Below are 15,966 nucleotides of genomic sequence, written 5' to 3' on the forward strand. Positions count from 1 at the left end.
ATATGAGTGAAATCATATGGTATTTGTCCTTCTCTGACTGACTTATTTCGCTTAGCATTATACTCTCTAGCTCCATCCATGTCATTGCAAAGGGCAAGATTTTATTCTTTTTGATGGCTGAGTACTATTCCTCTGTGTGTGTGTATGTCTGTGTGCGTGCGCACGTGTATTCCACATCTTCTTTATCCATTTATCTATTGAGGGGCACTTGGGCTGCTTCTATAATTTGGCTATTGTAAATAATGCTGCTATAAACAGGAGCACATGTATTCCTTTAAATTAGTGTTTTGTATTGTGGAAATAAACACTCAGTCTTGTCACTTCTGGATCATAAGGGAGTTCTATTTTTAAATTTTTGAGGAATACTAATACGATTTTATGTACCTGTTGGCCATTTTTGTGAAGATGCCCATTCCATCTCTTAACCACTTTTGTAAGAGTTTTTCTGTGTTTTTATTATTGATTTGTAAGAGTTCTTAATGTATTCTGTATATGAACCCTTTGTCGATTTCATTCACTGCAAATATTTTCCTGCTCTCTGTGTTTGTCCTTCATGAATGGTGATTTTTTTGCATGAGGTCTTTAATTTTAATGTATTTCAATTTATCAATTCTTTTACTTTAAACTAGTGCTTTTCTGCCTGTTGAAGAAATCTTCTCCTATCCTAAGATGGTGGAAAGTCTATATAGCACGTTATCTTTTAGAAAATTTCCTGTTTTACCGCTCATCTTTAGAGCTGCAATCCACGTGGGACTGATTGTGTGTATGAGGTAAAGTGGTATTCAAGTTTTATTTTTAATGGAATGAAAATGTCAGTGTCAACACAGATGCAGCATTCAGCCTCTTGGATGGTGCAGTCTGTGCTTTATCCCTAAGACAATTCCCCAAGGAGGAGCGGCAGCAGAAAAATACACACACCAACTCTTGACCCATAAATCTCTGCTTTACATAAACAACTAAGCTGTAGAAATAGTAACTAAAGCTATCACTGTAGAAATTCCATGGCTGTACACATAAGCAAAAAGGGTTCTTTTATGGTTGCAAGATGAGTACTCTCCTTCCTTGTTACCCCAAGAATTGATGTTTCTGGAAAGATGCAACACATAAAAGCATTCTGTTTTAAGCAAATGTCACATACAATTTTCCAAGCCCCAAAACATAGGTGCATATACACACCTGTTCCATTCTTGGAGTCAGCAGCCCCCCTTAGGTTATTACCACTGGGGCCCGTTCTCATAGAGCACAAATATGACCGAGGACCAGCCTGCAGTACACAACTGCTGGGAACCCCAGCCGATATTATTTGCTGAAAAGACACCCCTTCCCTTCAGCTCTCCAGCTATCACTTTGCCGTAGGTTAGTGCCCATATATGTATGGGTTAACTTCAGAAGTCTCATTTCTCTTTCATTGATCTATTTTTCTGTCTTTGCCCCAATCTGTACTGTCTGAACCACTGTAACTCTCTAAGTGTTGATATCCAGTAGATTAAGTGTTCCAATTTTTCTTCTGGAAGATGATCTGATGAATTCTCAGCACTACGCATTTTCATATACATTTTAGAAGCAGCCTGAAATTTCCATTTTACAAAACCTGCTTGGATTTGCTTGGGTTTGTGCTGTATCTACGGATCAATACAGAGGGAAAACCTTCATAACGTGGAGTCTTCCAATTCATGAACACAGACCACCCCCTATTTATGTGTCTAATTTCTCTCCACAATATTTTATAGATTTTTTTGTAGATAATAAGGAGATGAGCATTGCGTATTTCCCATTGGACTCATTCTTGGGTAATGGGTTTCTATAACATTTCAGATGGTATAACTTATAAATTTAATTTTCTACACACAAATAAAATTACTTTTAGTTTGTTGATCTTACAAAGAAAGGCGACATTGCGTTTAGTATTACAAGCATACAAGTATGATGTCCTTTTATCCAGAGACCCTGGCGGCCAAATCCACTCACACATTCTGAGGTTTATTTACAGATTCTTTTAGATGTTTTATACATTCGTGATACCTGTGACAGATGACAGTTTTAGTTCATCTTTACCAATCTTTATATCTTACATTAAAAAAGTTTTTGTTTGCCTCATTGCATTAGCTAGGACCTCTTGTACTATGATGATTTGGAGTGGTGACAGCATATATCTTGTCTTGCTCTTGAGCTCAGAGAAAAATCTATTAACAGTGTACAGAATATGACTACTGCCATAGGTTTTGGTAGATAGCCTTTATTAGTTTAAGAAAATTAGTTGGTTTAGAAAAAAATTGACTAGATGTGTCTTTCCTTTTCTTTTTTACCATAAATAGATACTGAACATCATCAAATGACTTTTCTGCATGTATCAAATAATATGATTTTTGTCTAAAATGTATTCTGTAAACATGAACTATCTTGATTGATTCTAAAATGTTAATCCAATCTTCCATTGCTGGAAAAACTCAGCTCAGTCTCAACATATTATCTTTTTATGTTTTATTGTTGAAATATTGTTATGTTTATTGTTAAAATTGCTAATTCTTTGTTTAGGATTTTTATATCTATGTTCCTTAACCTGTAATTTTTTTCCTGTAAAGTTCTTATTGGGCTAGCTATCAAAGATACACTCATCTCATAAAATGAGTTGGGAAGTATTCCCCCGGAAATGTTTATAAGGAGTTGGCATTGTTCTCTTTTAAAGGAAACTTGAATCTCTTTTGATGGAAAGTTTTCAAGTATATGTTCATTTAATAGACTAGGACTATTCAGATACGGTATTTTTTCTCTCATTGCTATTGGTTAAGTTTTTTTCTTTCTAGGCATTTGTACCTTTCATTTACATTTTCAAATATATCACATCATGATATTCTCTTTCTATGATTCAGGACCTATCCACTTAGTTCTTAATTTAGTTATTAATTCCTTCTCTCTTTGTAAACAGTCTCACAAGGTGTTTATCAATGTTATTAATCTCTTCTAGAACTTACTTTGACCTTGCTGATGCTTTCCAATGAAACTCTCTTTTCTAACTTCTTAAGATGAAATCTTAGATTATTTTTAGCCTTTCCTGTTTTAAATATTTGCATTTGAGGTTATAAATTTTACACGAAATATAGCTTTAAAATGTCTTATGTAGTATTTTCATTATCATTTAATTCAAACGACTTGAAAAATTCCATTGTGATTTCTTTTTGCCCCTTCAGTTACTTGGAAACACACATTCATTACTTAGTGTGTGCTACTTACATCTAATTTTCTAAACTTATGAGGATTTTATCCCTATATTTTTGTAATTAGCTTCTAACTCAATTCTGTTATGGTCAGGGAACACAGTCCAACTTTAATCTTTTGAAATGTGTTAAGACTTGCTTTATGACTCATCAAATGGTGAATTTTTATAAATGGCCCATGAATGCTGAAAAGGAGTGTGTATTATACGGTCCTAAGACTTAGTGTTCCATATATGTTACTTAGCTCACATGCGTCCATTGTGTCGCTCAAACCTCCTACTGCTGTTTTTGTCTACTTGTTCTATCAGAAACTGAGATCATATTTCTCATTTTCATTTGGCTAATTTTCAGTTTATACTCATTTTCAGTTTATACATTGTGATGCTCTATATGAAGTGCATATCAGCTTTAGAATTGTAATCCTGATGAACTGAAAGCTTCTCTCATTTCTGGTTATCCTTCTTGCCTTAAGATCTACTTAGTCTGTTAGCAGTGTTGCTGTACTGGATTTACAGGCGTGGGTTTTGCCCATCATCTTATTTTCAGTCTTCCTATATCTTTATATCTAAGGTACAAACAGCATATACACAGGTATTTGTTTAATCCAATGTAACCATTCTTCCTTTTAATTGGAGTACTGGCATACTTGTGTTTAAATACAACATCCTACCATTGGCTGTTCTATGTGGCACTCTTCTATATCCTGTGTTTTCTTTTTTAATTCCTTATTTAAATTCAATTCAATTTAGTTGGAATATTTTCTCTCCTCTTTTGCTTTCTTCAGGATTACTTTTTTAAAGTCATTTGATTGTTCTATGTTATTTTCTCTTCTTTTAATAATTGCTCCAAAGATCATTTCATGAATCTGTGTCTTAGTTAAATCTGATATGAATTAGTACTTTTAGTATTTCCTGGGTAATGCTAATAATTTAATACACACCAACTTTAGTTACTATCTTCTTGATTTGTATGCTATTTTAATTGTGTATTTTAATTTTTCCTTTTTTCTTTTTACACACACACATACATACAGAGACACACACACAAACTCAGAGACATGCACATACACAGAAACACACAGAGACACACACACACAGACTCAAACAGATACATACGCATATATGCACAACTGCAGAAACACACATACACACAGACTTAGGCACACACAGAGACACACAGATACATACTCATACACTCACAGACTCAGACAAACACACAAACACACAGTCCCAGACACATACACACATATCCAGACACATACACATAGATTCAGACACATAGACACATATACAGATACACAGACTCAAACATACACAGACACAGACACATATATGCACACATGCAGAAACACACCAACACATAGACACACAGACATACACATAGACAGAGACATGTACACACACAGAAATACACAGACTCAGACACACACAGAAACACACATACATAGACATGCAGGTACACAGAAACACACAGATTCAAACACAGAGAGACATACACAGACACATGTATGTACACACACAAAGAAACACACACACATAGACACAGACACAGACATATACACACATACAGACATGCACACATGCAGAAACACACATATACAGACCCAGACACACACAGAATCAGATACATATACACATACACAGACACACACACAGACTCAAACACAGAGACATATATGCACAGATGCAGAAATACACAGGCACACAGACATACACAAACACAGAGACATGCACACACATAGAAACACACGAGACACACATGCACCCCTGTACAGTATCTGAACGTTGTCAGGTAGCTTTGAGGAAACAGAAGCTCAGAGGGGTAAAGAGGTCTGTCTGAGGTTAACTGGCTGGTAAGCAGCAGGGCTGAGAGCAGAATCCACCCTTCTGAACACCTCACATGCTCTTTGTCATGTTATGATTTGACTCAAATCATAATAATAAGTGAGTAATAGTATTAGTGTTTTTACTAGTTTCCTACTGCGGCTGTAACAAATTGCCACAAACTTAGCGATGTAAAACACTACAAATTTCTTATCACACAATTCTAGGGGTCATGAGTCTAAAATGGGACTTGGACTACATATGATCCTTCTGGAGGTTCTAGGGGAAAGTCTGTCCCCACCCCTTTCCCAGCTTCCAGAGGTGTCCACACCCAGTGGCTTGTGGCCTTCGCCCACCCCCAGCCCACCCTTGCGTCACTGCAGCCTCTGCTCTCACCTGCTGGTCTCCTTGCTCTGGCTCTGACTCCTCCTTCCTCTTTCACTTATCAGGACCCCTGTGATCTTATGGGACCCACCTGAATAATCCAGGTAAAGACTGTCTCACGGTCCTTAACTTAATCCCGTCTACAAAGTCCAGTTGCCCCATCAGCTCACATTTGCTGGTTCCAGGGATGAGGATGTGGATGTCTTTGGGGCAGTAAGCAGAATATTGATAAATAACAATTTGCTTATAAGAGTGGCCCATAGCCTTGCTGGGAGCCTGGGCTGGGACATGACTGGGTAGGGCCTTGGGGCATGGTACACATAAGCTGACCCCACCAGACAGGAGGGCCAGTGTTTCTGCCCTGTACTCTTATTTCACAGTCTCCTATTCTGTGATGTTTAATGAGTAAACAATACAGCTGTGCGTGACATGTGAGCTCCGGAAGCTTCCAGAGAACATTCAAGATAGTAGCTCTAAGATGGGTACAAAAAGGAGACAAACCAGAATTTTAGAGCTGGTAGCAATCTCAGGTCCCAGAGTCCAGTCCTCCTTACTTTCTAGATGACATTACTAGCCCAGAGAAGTGAAATGATCGTCCCACAGTCACCTGGTAAGTCACTGGTAGAACAGAACTTAAAGCCACATCCTTGACCCTGATTTCATGTTCTTCCCATGTCATATACTTCTCTAAATGCTGCAGCTCAAATGTGTCCACCAGAGACCAGCTAATGTGCTTGCCGAGCTTGTCTATGAGAAAGTTCCTAGTGCAGACATGGACTTGTACCCCTGGGAGTGTGGGTGGTCCTGGGGCAGCTTGGTGGGAACCTGTCCAATGCAGTCTTCCACAAACACAAAACACCTCTGTACCCTTCTAATTTGACCTTAACATCTGCATGGATTTTGCCTCTAACACCAAGTTGCACCAAGTCAGCTTCAATGTGAAAATGTGTTTCTTTTTTTTTTTTTGCCAAGCTTTTTAGAGAAAGGACACTTGGGGAAGGTGTCCAGGGCTTCTACTATGACTCCAAATACTGCCCACAATCCTGGCTTGAGCAGCACAGCCTTCTGAAAATCCTCTAGGCTTGGGGCGCCTGGGTGGCTCAGTGGGTTAAAGCCTCTGCCTTCAGCTCAGGTCAAGATCCCAGGGTCCTGGGATTGAGCCCCATGTCGGGCTCTCTGCTCCGCAGGGAGACTGCTTCCACCCCCATATCTCTCTCTGCCTGCCTCTCTGCCTACTTGTGATCTCTCTCTCTCTGTCTGTCAAATAAATAAAATCTTAAAAAAAAAAAAAAAATCTTCCAGGCTTATCACTTGGCTTTAAATTATTTATTATGAGTAGGACAGACAATTCATCTCCTGGCCAGAAATTTTCCCTTATTTCTAACCAAATGCCTTCCTTTAAATGCCTGCAAGTCCCCAGCTCTGCTTTGAGAGGGTCTGATGAGAATAAATGACAGGAAGCCTCCATGTCTTGGCCCACCTCTAGTAGGTTGTATTCCAGAAGTCAGAGGGGTCTGGTTTTTTCTCCATTCCTTGTTCTTACTTTTTTTTTTTCTGTTTCTTTTTGGAAATATCATCAGAAAAGGGGTCTAACATATCTGACTTGAATATGGGGCTTTGTAAAAATGGCCTCTCTCAAGTTCAGCTTATTTTTAATTAAGGAAATTCAGAGAGAAACTAGTTCTGCGAAGTAAGTGTCACCTTCCCCAGAAGAACTGGAGAGGCAAGACCACTGGAAAGAGGCTAATATATAAAATGTAAATGTGCTGGAAAGGCAGACCCTCCATGGCCTCTGTAGGGAAAGGCCATGCATGCCACATCTCACTTAGCCTTCGCCCTGAGCGGGCAGGGCCTTTGAAACTGGATATCGTAGTCTACACCTGGGATATATATATACCTTATTAGCTGAGAATAAAAGGAATAGCACCAAGAATGGCAATGATCCCATCACCATTCCCGGCGACGAGGAAGGCACCATAGGCCTGGAATGTAGTAAGTGCTTCTCACACATACCTGCTGTCAGTTAATTTTTGCATCCCACTGAGCGGTGGGGGGTGGGGGGGAAGGGCTTTCGATTAAGCCCCTTTGCCAGCCCGGGAAAGAGGCTAGGACTGTGAGGCAGAATGCTTCTGTGTGACCCCACTGGTTCACAGAACCCCTTGAGTCTGCATCCCTAGGGCGTAGGTCCCTCCAACACTGATGGTGCCCCTGGCCAGGGGGCTTGATTTGGTTAATGGGACACTGACAAGCGCCACGAGCAGTGACTTGACAGGTGCTTGCACATGGGGTCCTGCCCCCAGTACCACTCTCTGGCACTCTGGGGATCCCATGGGAAGACTGGGCCGCCCTACGGCAGGCTGAGAGACCATGTGGAGCCAGGATGAGCTGGCCCTGCAGGGATCCCCTGACACCAACCCAGCTGCCAAGAGCCGAATAGATGAGCGAGCCCATGTGAAGTCAGCCAGCTGCTGGCTGGGCTGCAGCCCACTGCGGCATGGGAGCGAGCCCAGCGGAGAGCTGCGGCGGTGGCCCACATTAGAACAGCCCCACCAGCCTGCGGAACCCCAAGTTCAGCAGAAGGGTTATTGCTTGAAGCCATTGTGCTATGTTTGCTAATGGCTTCAGATAGCAAAACATAACTGATACAAAATAATGAAATCAAGCTAGGTTTTGGGGGACCTAGTTAGTGTAAACACACAGACCTCAGCCTTAACCACTTCAGTCACATGTCTCTGAGCCTTGGTGTCCTTGATGAAAAATGACAAATTGACAGTCCTTCAGCATTAGCAGGAGATCAAAGCAGAAGAAACCATAAACAGGACTGGTTAACTGCAAAGCACCACATAAATTCCAAGCATTATTCTTACCAAATAACATTTTCTATAGCCAACTCCTTTCTACTTGAATACCAAGACGGAGAAGTAATTTCACCCCGAGTCTGGTTATTACTAATCCTGAATATTTCCCACCAGCAGCAGAAAGGAACAGGAAGTCTTCTTCCCTGACCTTCCTCAGGTCCTCTCTCTCCTGCTTACCTCTCCCTGATATATATTTGTTGTTGGGCTCACTCCCAAAAGCCTGGTGCCTGCAGCGTGCAAGAATCAGCAAGGAAGGGAATTAGCCTTTAACAAGCTCACAGGTTCCAACAGCATTTGGCAGATTACATATACATATGTAATACACACACCCACACACGTGCGCGCGCGCGGCATTTTGTGAACGTTATGACAGTCCTTCAAAGTAGGTATTGTCATTTCCATTTTACAAATGGGGAAACTGAGGCTCAGAGCCATTTAAGCAACTTGCCAGAGTCAGTAATTGGCAAACAATAGAACTTCAATGCAAAGGCAGGGATTTCTAATCCAAAAGCCTGCAAAATCTTTCCACAAATATTACTGACTTGAAATATTTAAAAAGAAAGCAGGGCTGGTTGGTTGGTTGGCTGGGTATAATGACATATTTTGAGGCTCCTGCTCTCTCACACCCCAGAGCCAGCAGCTGGCTGCACCTCGCTACCTCCTGGCCACCATCTTGTCCCCCAATAGCTCTCTCCCCTGGAAAACTGGCTCCCTGATTCCACTCCTACCCTCCTTTACACTCTTCTCTACACAGAAGCAGGAGGAATCTTACTGAAACACAAAACCAGCTCATGTCACATTCCTCTCAACCCTCCTCTGGCTTCCCATCACCCTTGGCACAAATCCTGCAAGGCCCAACGTGATGTGACTGGCCCCTCTTCAATGTCATCTGCAACCTCTCTCCCCAGCTCACCAAGTTCCAGCCATGCTGTCTCCTCACTCTCCCTTCGATGTGCCAAGGATGAGTCCATCTAAGGGCCAGTGCACTCTTCTCTTGGTCAAGAACCCAATTCCGCTGATAGTCTCTTGGTTCTCCCACTTGGTTCATTTTGATATCTTATCATATGTTTCCTACACTAAGTGGTCCTCCCTGGCTGGCCTATCTAAAATAGCCCCCACTATCCTCCTGTCCTACTTCAATTTTGTCCTAGGGCTTGCCTATCTACCTTACGTATCCAATTATGTATCCACCCACCCAGTAGAATGTAAGCTGCAGTGGTAGGGAGTAGGGGACTTCATTCACCACTGTGTCCCCAGTATGGAGAAGAATGCCAGACACAGCAGGTGCTCCATAATGAATGCTCAGTGAATACATGAAAGAATGAATAAGTCAGAGGCTCAGAGAGGAAACACGACCCTCATTAAAAACTCCCTGGAAAGCAAAGACAACCTTGGAATATGAATTTTACAGTGAAGTTGACAAAGCAAAAGGCATGACATACTACTGAAGACCATCCAGGTCTCTGGAGTTGACTTGGGTCTCTCCCAGTTAGTTTTTCTCAGTTAGCAGGCCAGAGCCTCATGTGTGGTTCATCTCATGGGACTGCCCTCCTTTATGCAGACTTCTTGCATCCTTGGTCCCTGGCAACTCAATACTAATAGGAGACCAGTCATGTGACAGCTCCAAACACCACTCATACTTTCAAACACCCCCGAGGATCATGTCCTGCCCTGCCTTGGTGAAGGCTTACCTCCATCCACGCCCATGATGAAGCGTCCCACAATGAGCATCTCGAAGGCTCCTGCCTGGAGGGAACAGGCCATCAGCAGTGCAGCAGAAATTGCAAACCCATTGTTGACCAGCAGAGTATACTTCCTGGAAAACAAAGGGTGGTTTGATGAGGAGGCCCACCATGAGGACGTCAACCTACCCATCTGAGAAGCAGGGGTCAGGCCTTCAAAATGGAACAGCAGAGCAAGACTCAGGCACAGTAGAAAGAGCATTAGCCTAAGGGTTAGAAATGGGCCAGAGCCCTAGAAGCCCCCACTTGCCACCTTTGGCTCTGTGACTCTGAGCAAGGTACTTCTTCCCTCTCAGTTCACCACTGGGACTGATTAGGTCACCTTCAAAAGCACTGTCGTGATCCATGAATTACCTGATGCACTACTATATGTATCAATTCTAAGACCTTCACTTAACATTTCTTATATCAAGATGTGTCTTAGAATCCAAGAGTCAGAGCTCAGGCAGGGAAATGGAAACCACCCTAGTGCTTTTAACAGAGAGAATTTAACATAGGGAGTTGGTTAGGCAGGCACTGGGAGACTGAGTTGTCAAAGGGGGAATCTCTGAAGAGAGGTGCTGTCCATTTGGTGCTGACACTTTAGGGGCTTGGAAGAGGGATCCTTAACCCCTGGCTTATCTTCAAGGATGGGCGCTGGCCCACTGGGGCTGCTACTCTGAGGGGCACCATATTCTGGGGAGTAGACATAATCTGGGAACTAGACTCAACTGCCAAGTTCACTGCTGGGACTAGAGGAAATTCATCCAAACCAAAAGGACCAAGCCACTTGTCCCTCCTCCTCTAGTGCCCCTCTTGTCAAAGGGCAGATGAGGCATGCCAATCCTAGCTCCTGCATCATAGAGCAGAGCATCAAGGGTAAGTTTGGAGTGGAGAGACAATAGCTTAATAACCAGTGCAGTATCCTATAGCTTTAACTGGCAGGTTTTCTATTCTCCCTCCCTCCTTTCCTTCCTTCTTCCCTTCTCTTCCCTTGCTTTCCCTCTCTTTCTCTCTTCCTCTCTCCCTCCCTCCCTCTTCTGCAGTTCATGTAACAATGCTTCTTACATGTGATGACATCTTCAATTTGATGAATATGTCACAGCACTAACTGTGAGATTGAACTAATCCCCTTGAATACAGTCAGTCAAACCCCTATGGCAATATTATTAGCTGTTCTGTCCCAGGACTACTCTCACTATTCTGTGATATCCCTAAGACTTCCTGGTTGAGAAGCATGACTTGTTTGGAGGCCTGGAGACCCAGGTCCCTGCACCAACTGGAGCTTTTATGAGCTAGGTGACTTTGTACTTGATTGCTCTGTGTTTTCCTTTCCTCACTTATAAAATGATGATAATAGCGCATCCTTACTGAACACTGGCTATATGACAAACCCTATTCTAAGTACTTTATATGAATAGCTCAACTGATGCTCAAAATAATCCTATGAGGTAGGCACTTTATCATCCCTATTTTATAGATAAATTAACCAGGATATAGACAAATTGGAAACTTATTTTAGGTCATACAACTAGTGAATCAAGAAGCTGCAGGAAAACACCATAGCTTCTCACAGGGCACTTTCCCCCTAATGATTCAATGAGTTAACAAATACTAAATTATTTTGTAAATTGCAAGAAACTAGGGACTTGAAAGGGGCTTTGTTATTACTTTTGGGAGTTAGAACCCTTAAATTCCAGGCCAGGGCTCTTTACACAATTTTTACTTATCTCAAACATTTCATTAAACTTTTCTACTTCCTACATCTTCTTAGAGAATCCCAAAGCTAATGACTTTTGTGGCTCAGTGATGATGGTACAAAGACTGCTCATGGCAAAGCTTTCTATGTTGATGAACAACTTCTAACAGTGAACAACTGAAACAATCCAGGTGTCCTTCAGCAATGGACTATTTAAATGAATTATGACACATATCTATAATGGCACATTGTACACACATTAAAGCACAAAGGGCTTTGTATATTCTATGTGGTAAGATCAAGAAGCTGACAGCTTTCCCTTTGAGATCAGGAACACAACAAGGATGCTCACTCACTCTCATCACTCTTGTTCAACATAGTATTAGAAGTACTAGCAACAGCAATCAGACAACAAAGAGAAACAAAAGGTATTCAAATGGGCAATGAAGAAGTCAAACTCTCTCTCTTCACAGATGACATGATACTTTATATGGAAAACCCAAAAGACTCCAACCCCAAACTTCCAGAACTCATACAGCAATTCAGTAATGTGGCAGGATACAAAGTAAATGTACAGAAATCAGTGGCTTTCTTATACACTAACAATGAAAACACAGAAAGGGAAATTAGAGAATCGATTCCATTTACTATAGCACCATAAGAATTATGGTTAGGAATAAACCTAACCAAAGAGGTAAAGGATCTGTACTTGAGGAACTACAGAACACTCATGAAGAAACTGAAGAAGACACAAAAAGATGAAAGATAATTCTTTCCAGTCAGAAAAATAAACATTGTTAAAATGTCTATACTGCTAGAACAATCTATACTTTCAATGCCATTCTGATCAAAATTCCACCAGCATTTTTTCAAAGAGCTGGAGCAAACAATCCTAAAATTTGTATGGAATCCAAAGAGACCCGAATTGCTAAGGAAATGTTAAAGAAGAAAAACAAAACTGGGGGCATCATGTTGCCTGATTTCAAGCTTTACTACAAAGCTCTGATCACCAAGTCAGCATGGTACTGACATAAAAACAGACACATAGACCAGTGGAACAGAGTAGAGAGCCCAGTTATAGACCCTCAACTCTATGGTCAAATAATCTTCGACAAAGCAGGAAAAAATATCCAGTGGAAAAAAGTCTCTTCAATAAATGGTGCTGGGAAAATTGGACATCTATGTGTAGAAGAATGAAACTTGACCATTCTCTTAAACCGTACACAAAGATAAACTCGAAATGGATAAAAGATCTCAACATGAGGCAGGAATCCATCAGAATCCTAGAGGAGAACATAGGCAGTAACCTCTTCGATATCAGCTGCAGCAACTTCTTTCAAGATATGTCACCAAAGGCAAAGGAAACAAAAGCAAAAATGAACTTTTGGGACTTCGTCAAGATCAAAAGCTTCTGCATAGCAAAGGAAACACTCAACAAAGCAAAGAGGCAACCCACGGAATGGGAGAAGATATTCTCAAATGACAGTACAGACAAAAGGCTGATATCCAAGATCTATAAAGAACTCCTCAAATTCAACACACACAAAGCAGATAATCATGTCAGAAAATGGGCAGAAGACACAAATAGACACTTCTCCAATGAAGACATACAAATGGCTAACAGACAACATGAAAAAATGTTCATCATCACTCTCCATCAGGGAGATTCAAATAAAAACCACATTGAGATACCACCTTACACCAGTTAGAATGGCCAAAATTAACAAGATGGTAAATAATGTATGTTGGAGAGGATGTGGAGAAAGAGGAACCCTCTTACACTGTTGGTGGGAATACAAGTTTGTGCAGCCACTTTGGAAAACAGTGTGGAGATTCCTCAAGAAATTAAAAATAGAGCTTCCCTATGACCCTGCCATTGCACTACTGGGTATTTACCCCAAAGATACAGACGGAGTGAAAAGAAGGACCATCTTTACCCCAATGTTTATAGCAGCAATGGCCTCAGTCACCAAACTGTGGAAAGAACCAAGATGCCCTTCAACAGACGAATGGATAAGGAAGATGTGGTCCATATACACTATGGAGTATTATGCCTCCATCAGAAAGGATGAGTACCCAACTTTTATAGCAACATGGACAGGACTGGAAGAGATTATGCTGAGTGAAATAAGTCAATCAAAGAGAGTCAATTATCTTATGGTTTCACTTATTTGTGGAGCATAACAAATAGCATGGAGGACATGGAGAGATGGAGAGGAGAAGGGAGTTGAAGGAAATTGGAAGGGGAGGTGAACCATGAGAGACTATGGACTCTGAAAAACAATGTGAGGGTTTTGATGGGTTGGGGGCTGGGAGGTTGGGTGAGCTTGGTGCCGGGTGTTATGGAGGGCACGTATTGCATGGAACATTGGGTGTGGTACATAAACAATGAATTCTGGTACACTGAAAAGAAATTTTAAAAAAAGATTGTTAACTGCAAAGAGCAAGGAACAGAACTTTTTGTAGAATATGCAACAATATGTGTGAAAAAGAAGTGTGTGGGTGCACATGTATGTGTGCATGAAAAGACCAATACAAACCTTTGAAAAGATACACAACAAAGTGGCATCACAGGTAGCCTCCAGGAAGGGGATCTGATTGGAGAGAAATGCAATGGAAACTTCCTACTTGACACTCATTTGGTCCTTTTGAAAGTTATACCATATGAATGTATTAATTATTCAAGATATAAATACAATCTCCCTGTCAAAAAATCAATTTAAATGGATGTTATAATGAGGGGAAATTATGATTTGGCCAAGACTTAAAATAGATATTCCCCTCTAAGTTGACCTCCCTGCAGAAGGTCACAGACTCAGGCTTCAAAACGATGAATCCAAAAGCACTAATTTCTGTTATTAGTGAGACCTCAAAGCACAATGAGAGCAGGCTAGTGCCCCGGGTCTGTGCAGTACTCATGGCCCTTCCTTTCAGTCTTCGGAGGAACTGACATATCAGCCTTAAGAAGAGAGCTGGGCGGTGGTGGGAAGACCTGCAGTCTCACAGCAGCGAGGGCTTTCATGAACGTTTCCACTTGGCAAGTATTTAGTGAGTGCTAGACCTGGGGTCTACCACCGGGAGTAAGTCAGTCCCTGTCCTTGCCCTCACAGGGTTTTTAAATCTAATTAGGGACACAGAAAAATGATCTGTCACACAGAAGTCAATTAGAAGTAAAAGATACTGATGCTGAGAGTGTATAAGTGGGACCTGTGCCTGTCGTTGCCCTGTCTATCCAGGGAATCCTTCCTCTGCTCTGCTGTCTCCAACGGAACTACATTTCCCAGACTCTCTGCTTCCTGCTCTCTGATAGGCCTGGCCAAAGAGGGACCTGATGTTAATCTCCCCTGGCAAAAAGAGGAGGCTGGATATCTCCCTCCCTATCTTCCTGTTCCCATAGCAGCAGGTGCATCTGCTCTGCAGCCCCAGCCTTTTTTCTGGGATGCCAGCACCCTGCTCCCTGCCCCTGAGTGGGCCTGACTCATAGGCCCCAACAGTGCTGCCTCAGCCTTTTAGCCTTCCATCCCAGGCATGGCAGCAGCTTGTCTGTGAAAAAGTGATTTCCCACAAAAAGCCAAAGGGCTCTCCCTGCAGCTCCATCACAGGCCCCAGTTCTACTCCTTGAGACCTCACAACACAAAGCCCTGCAGATGCAGAGCCCAGTGTAAATCAAGTTTGTGAAGAGGTTGTTGAGAGAGGGGAGAGATGGGAGGAATGCTGAGGCCAGACTCAAGAGGATTCTTGGATGTTGAGCAAAACAGCATGTTCTGTAACCTATAGACTGAGAAATGAAGTCAGAAATTTGATCAGAAGTCAGACATCAACTCCCATGACCCTGTTCCAGTTAAGATGGACCTCTGCTGCTAGGATGAGGGTCATGACATTTGTAGCAATAATGTTGGCATTAGTTGGTGGTTCTCAAGGCTGGCTTCTCATCACATCCACCAACAGCACATAAGAAGAGAGACTCTTTGGTCCATCCCTAGAGAATCTCAATTCTTGATGCAGACTCAACAAGAGACCATCTGGAGAGTCTAGAAAGAGCATGGCTTTTACATAAATGGTCTCATTTCATTCATTTCATCTCTTACACCTGTAGCCAGCAGTACCCATGACCTGGGCGATTCACCGAGGAGGACTTGGAGGTGCTACAAGGTGGCAGCCACTTGTGTGTGGCTAAAGCGGTCTCCTGCACACTGGCTGTCCACTACTGGAGAGAAACCACCCTCCACCCCACCATTCCCATACGAACATAGCTACTATGTCTTG

At 41.9% G+C, this 15,966-nt stretch overlaps 1 protein-coding gene across 13 annotated transcripts in view; it reads right to left on the minus strand.

Moving 5' to 3' along the window:
• Positions 1–15,966, minus strand: part of SLC2A9 (solute carrier family 2 member 9) — a 224,030-nt gene that overhangs the window by 135,454 nt on the left and 72,610 nt on the right. For all 13 annotated transcript variants that reach the window (XR_004283361.1, XM_032333832.1, XM_032333833.1 and 10 more), the window contains one exon: positions 9,972–10,096. Coding sequence is in view for 12 of the 13 variants with exons in the window: in XM_032333832.1 (XP_032189723.1) it covers positions 9,972–10,096 (125 nt within the window). In the remaining variant the exon portion in view is untranslated. The remainder of the gene's footprint in view (positions 1–9,971; positions 10,097–15,966) is intronic.

The sequence above is a fragment of the Mustela erminea genome, chromosome 2 (assembly GCF_009829155.1).
Source record: "Mustela erminea isolate mMusErm1 chromosome 2, mMusErm1.Pri, whole genome shotgun sequence".
Lineage (NCBI taxonomy): Eukaryota > Metazoa > Chordata > Mammalia > Carnivora > Mustelidae > Mustela > Mustela erminea.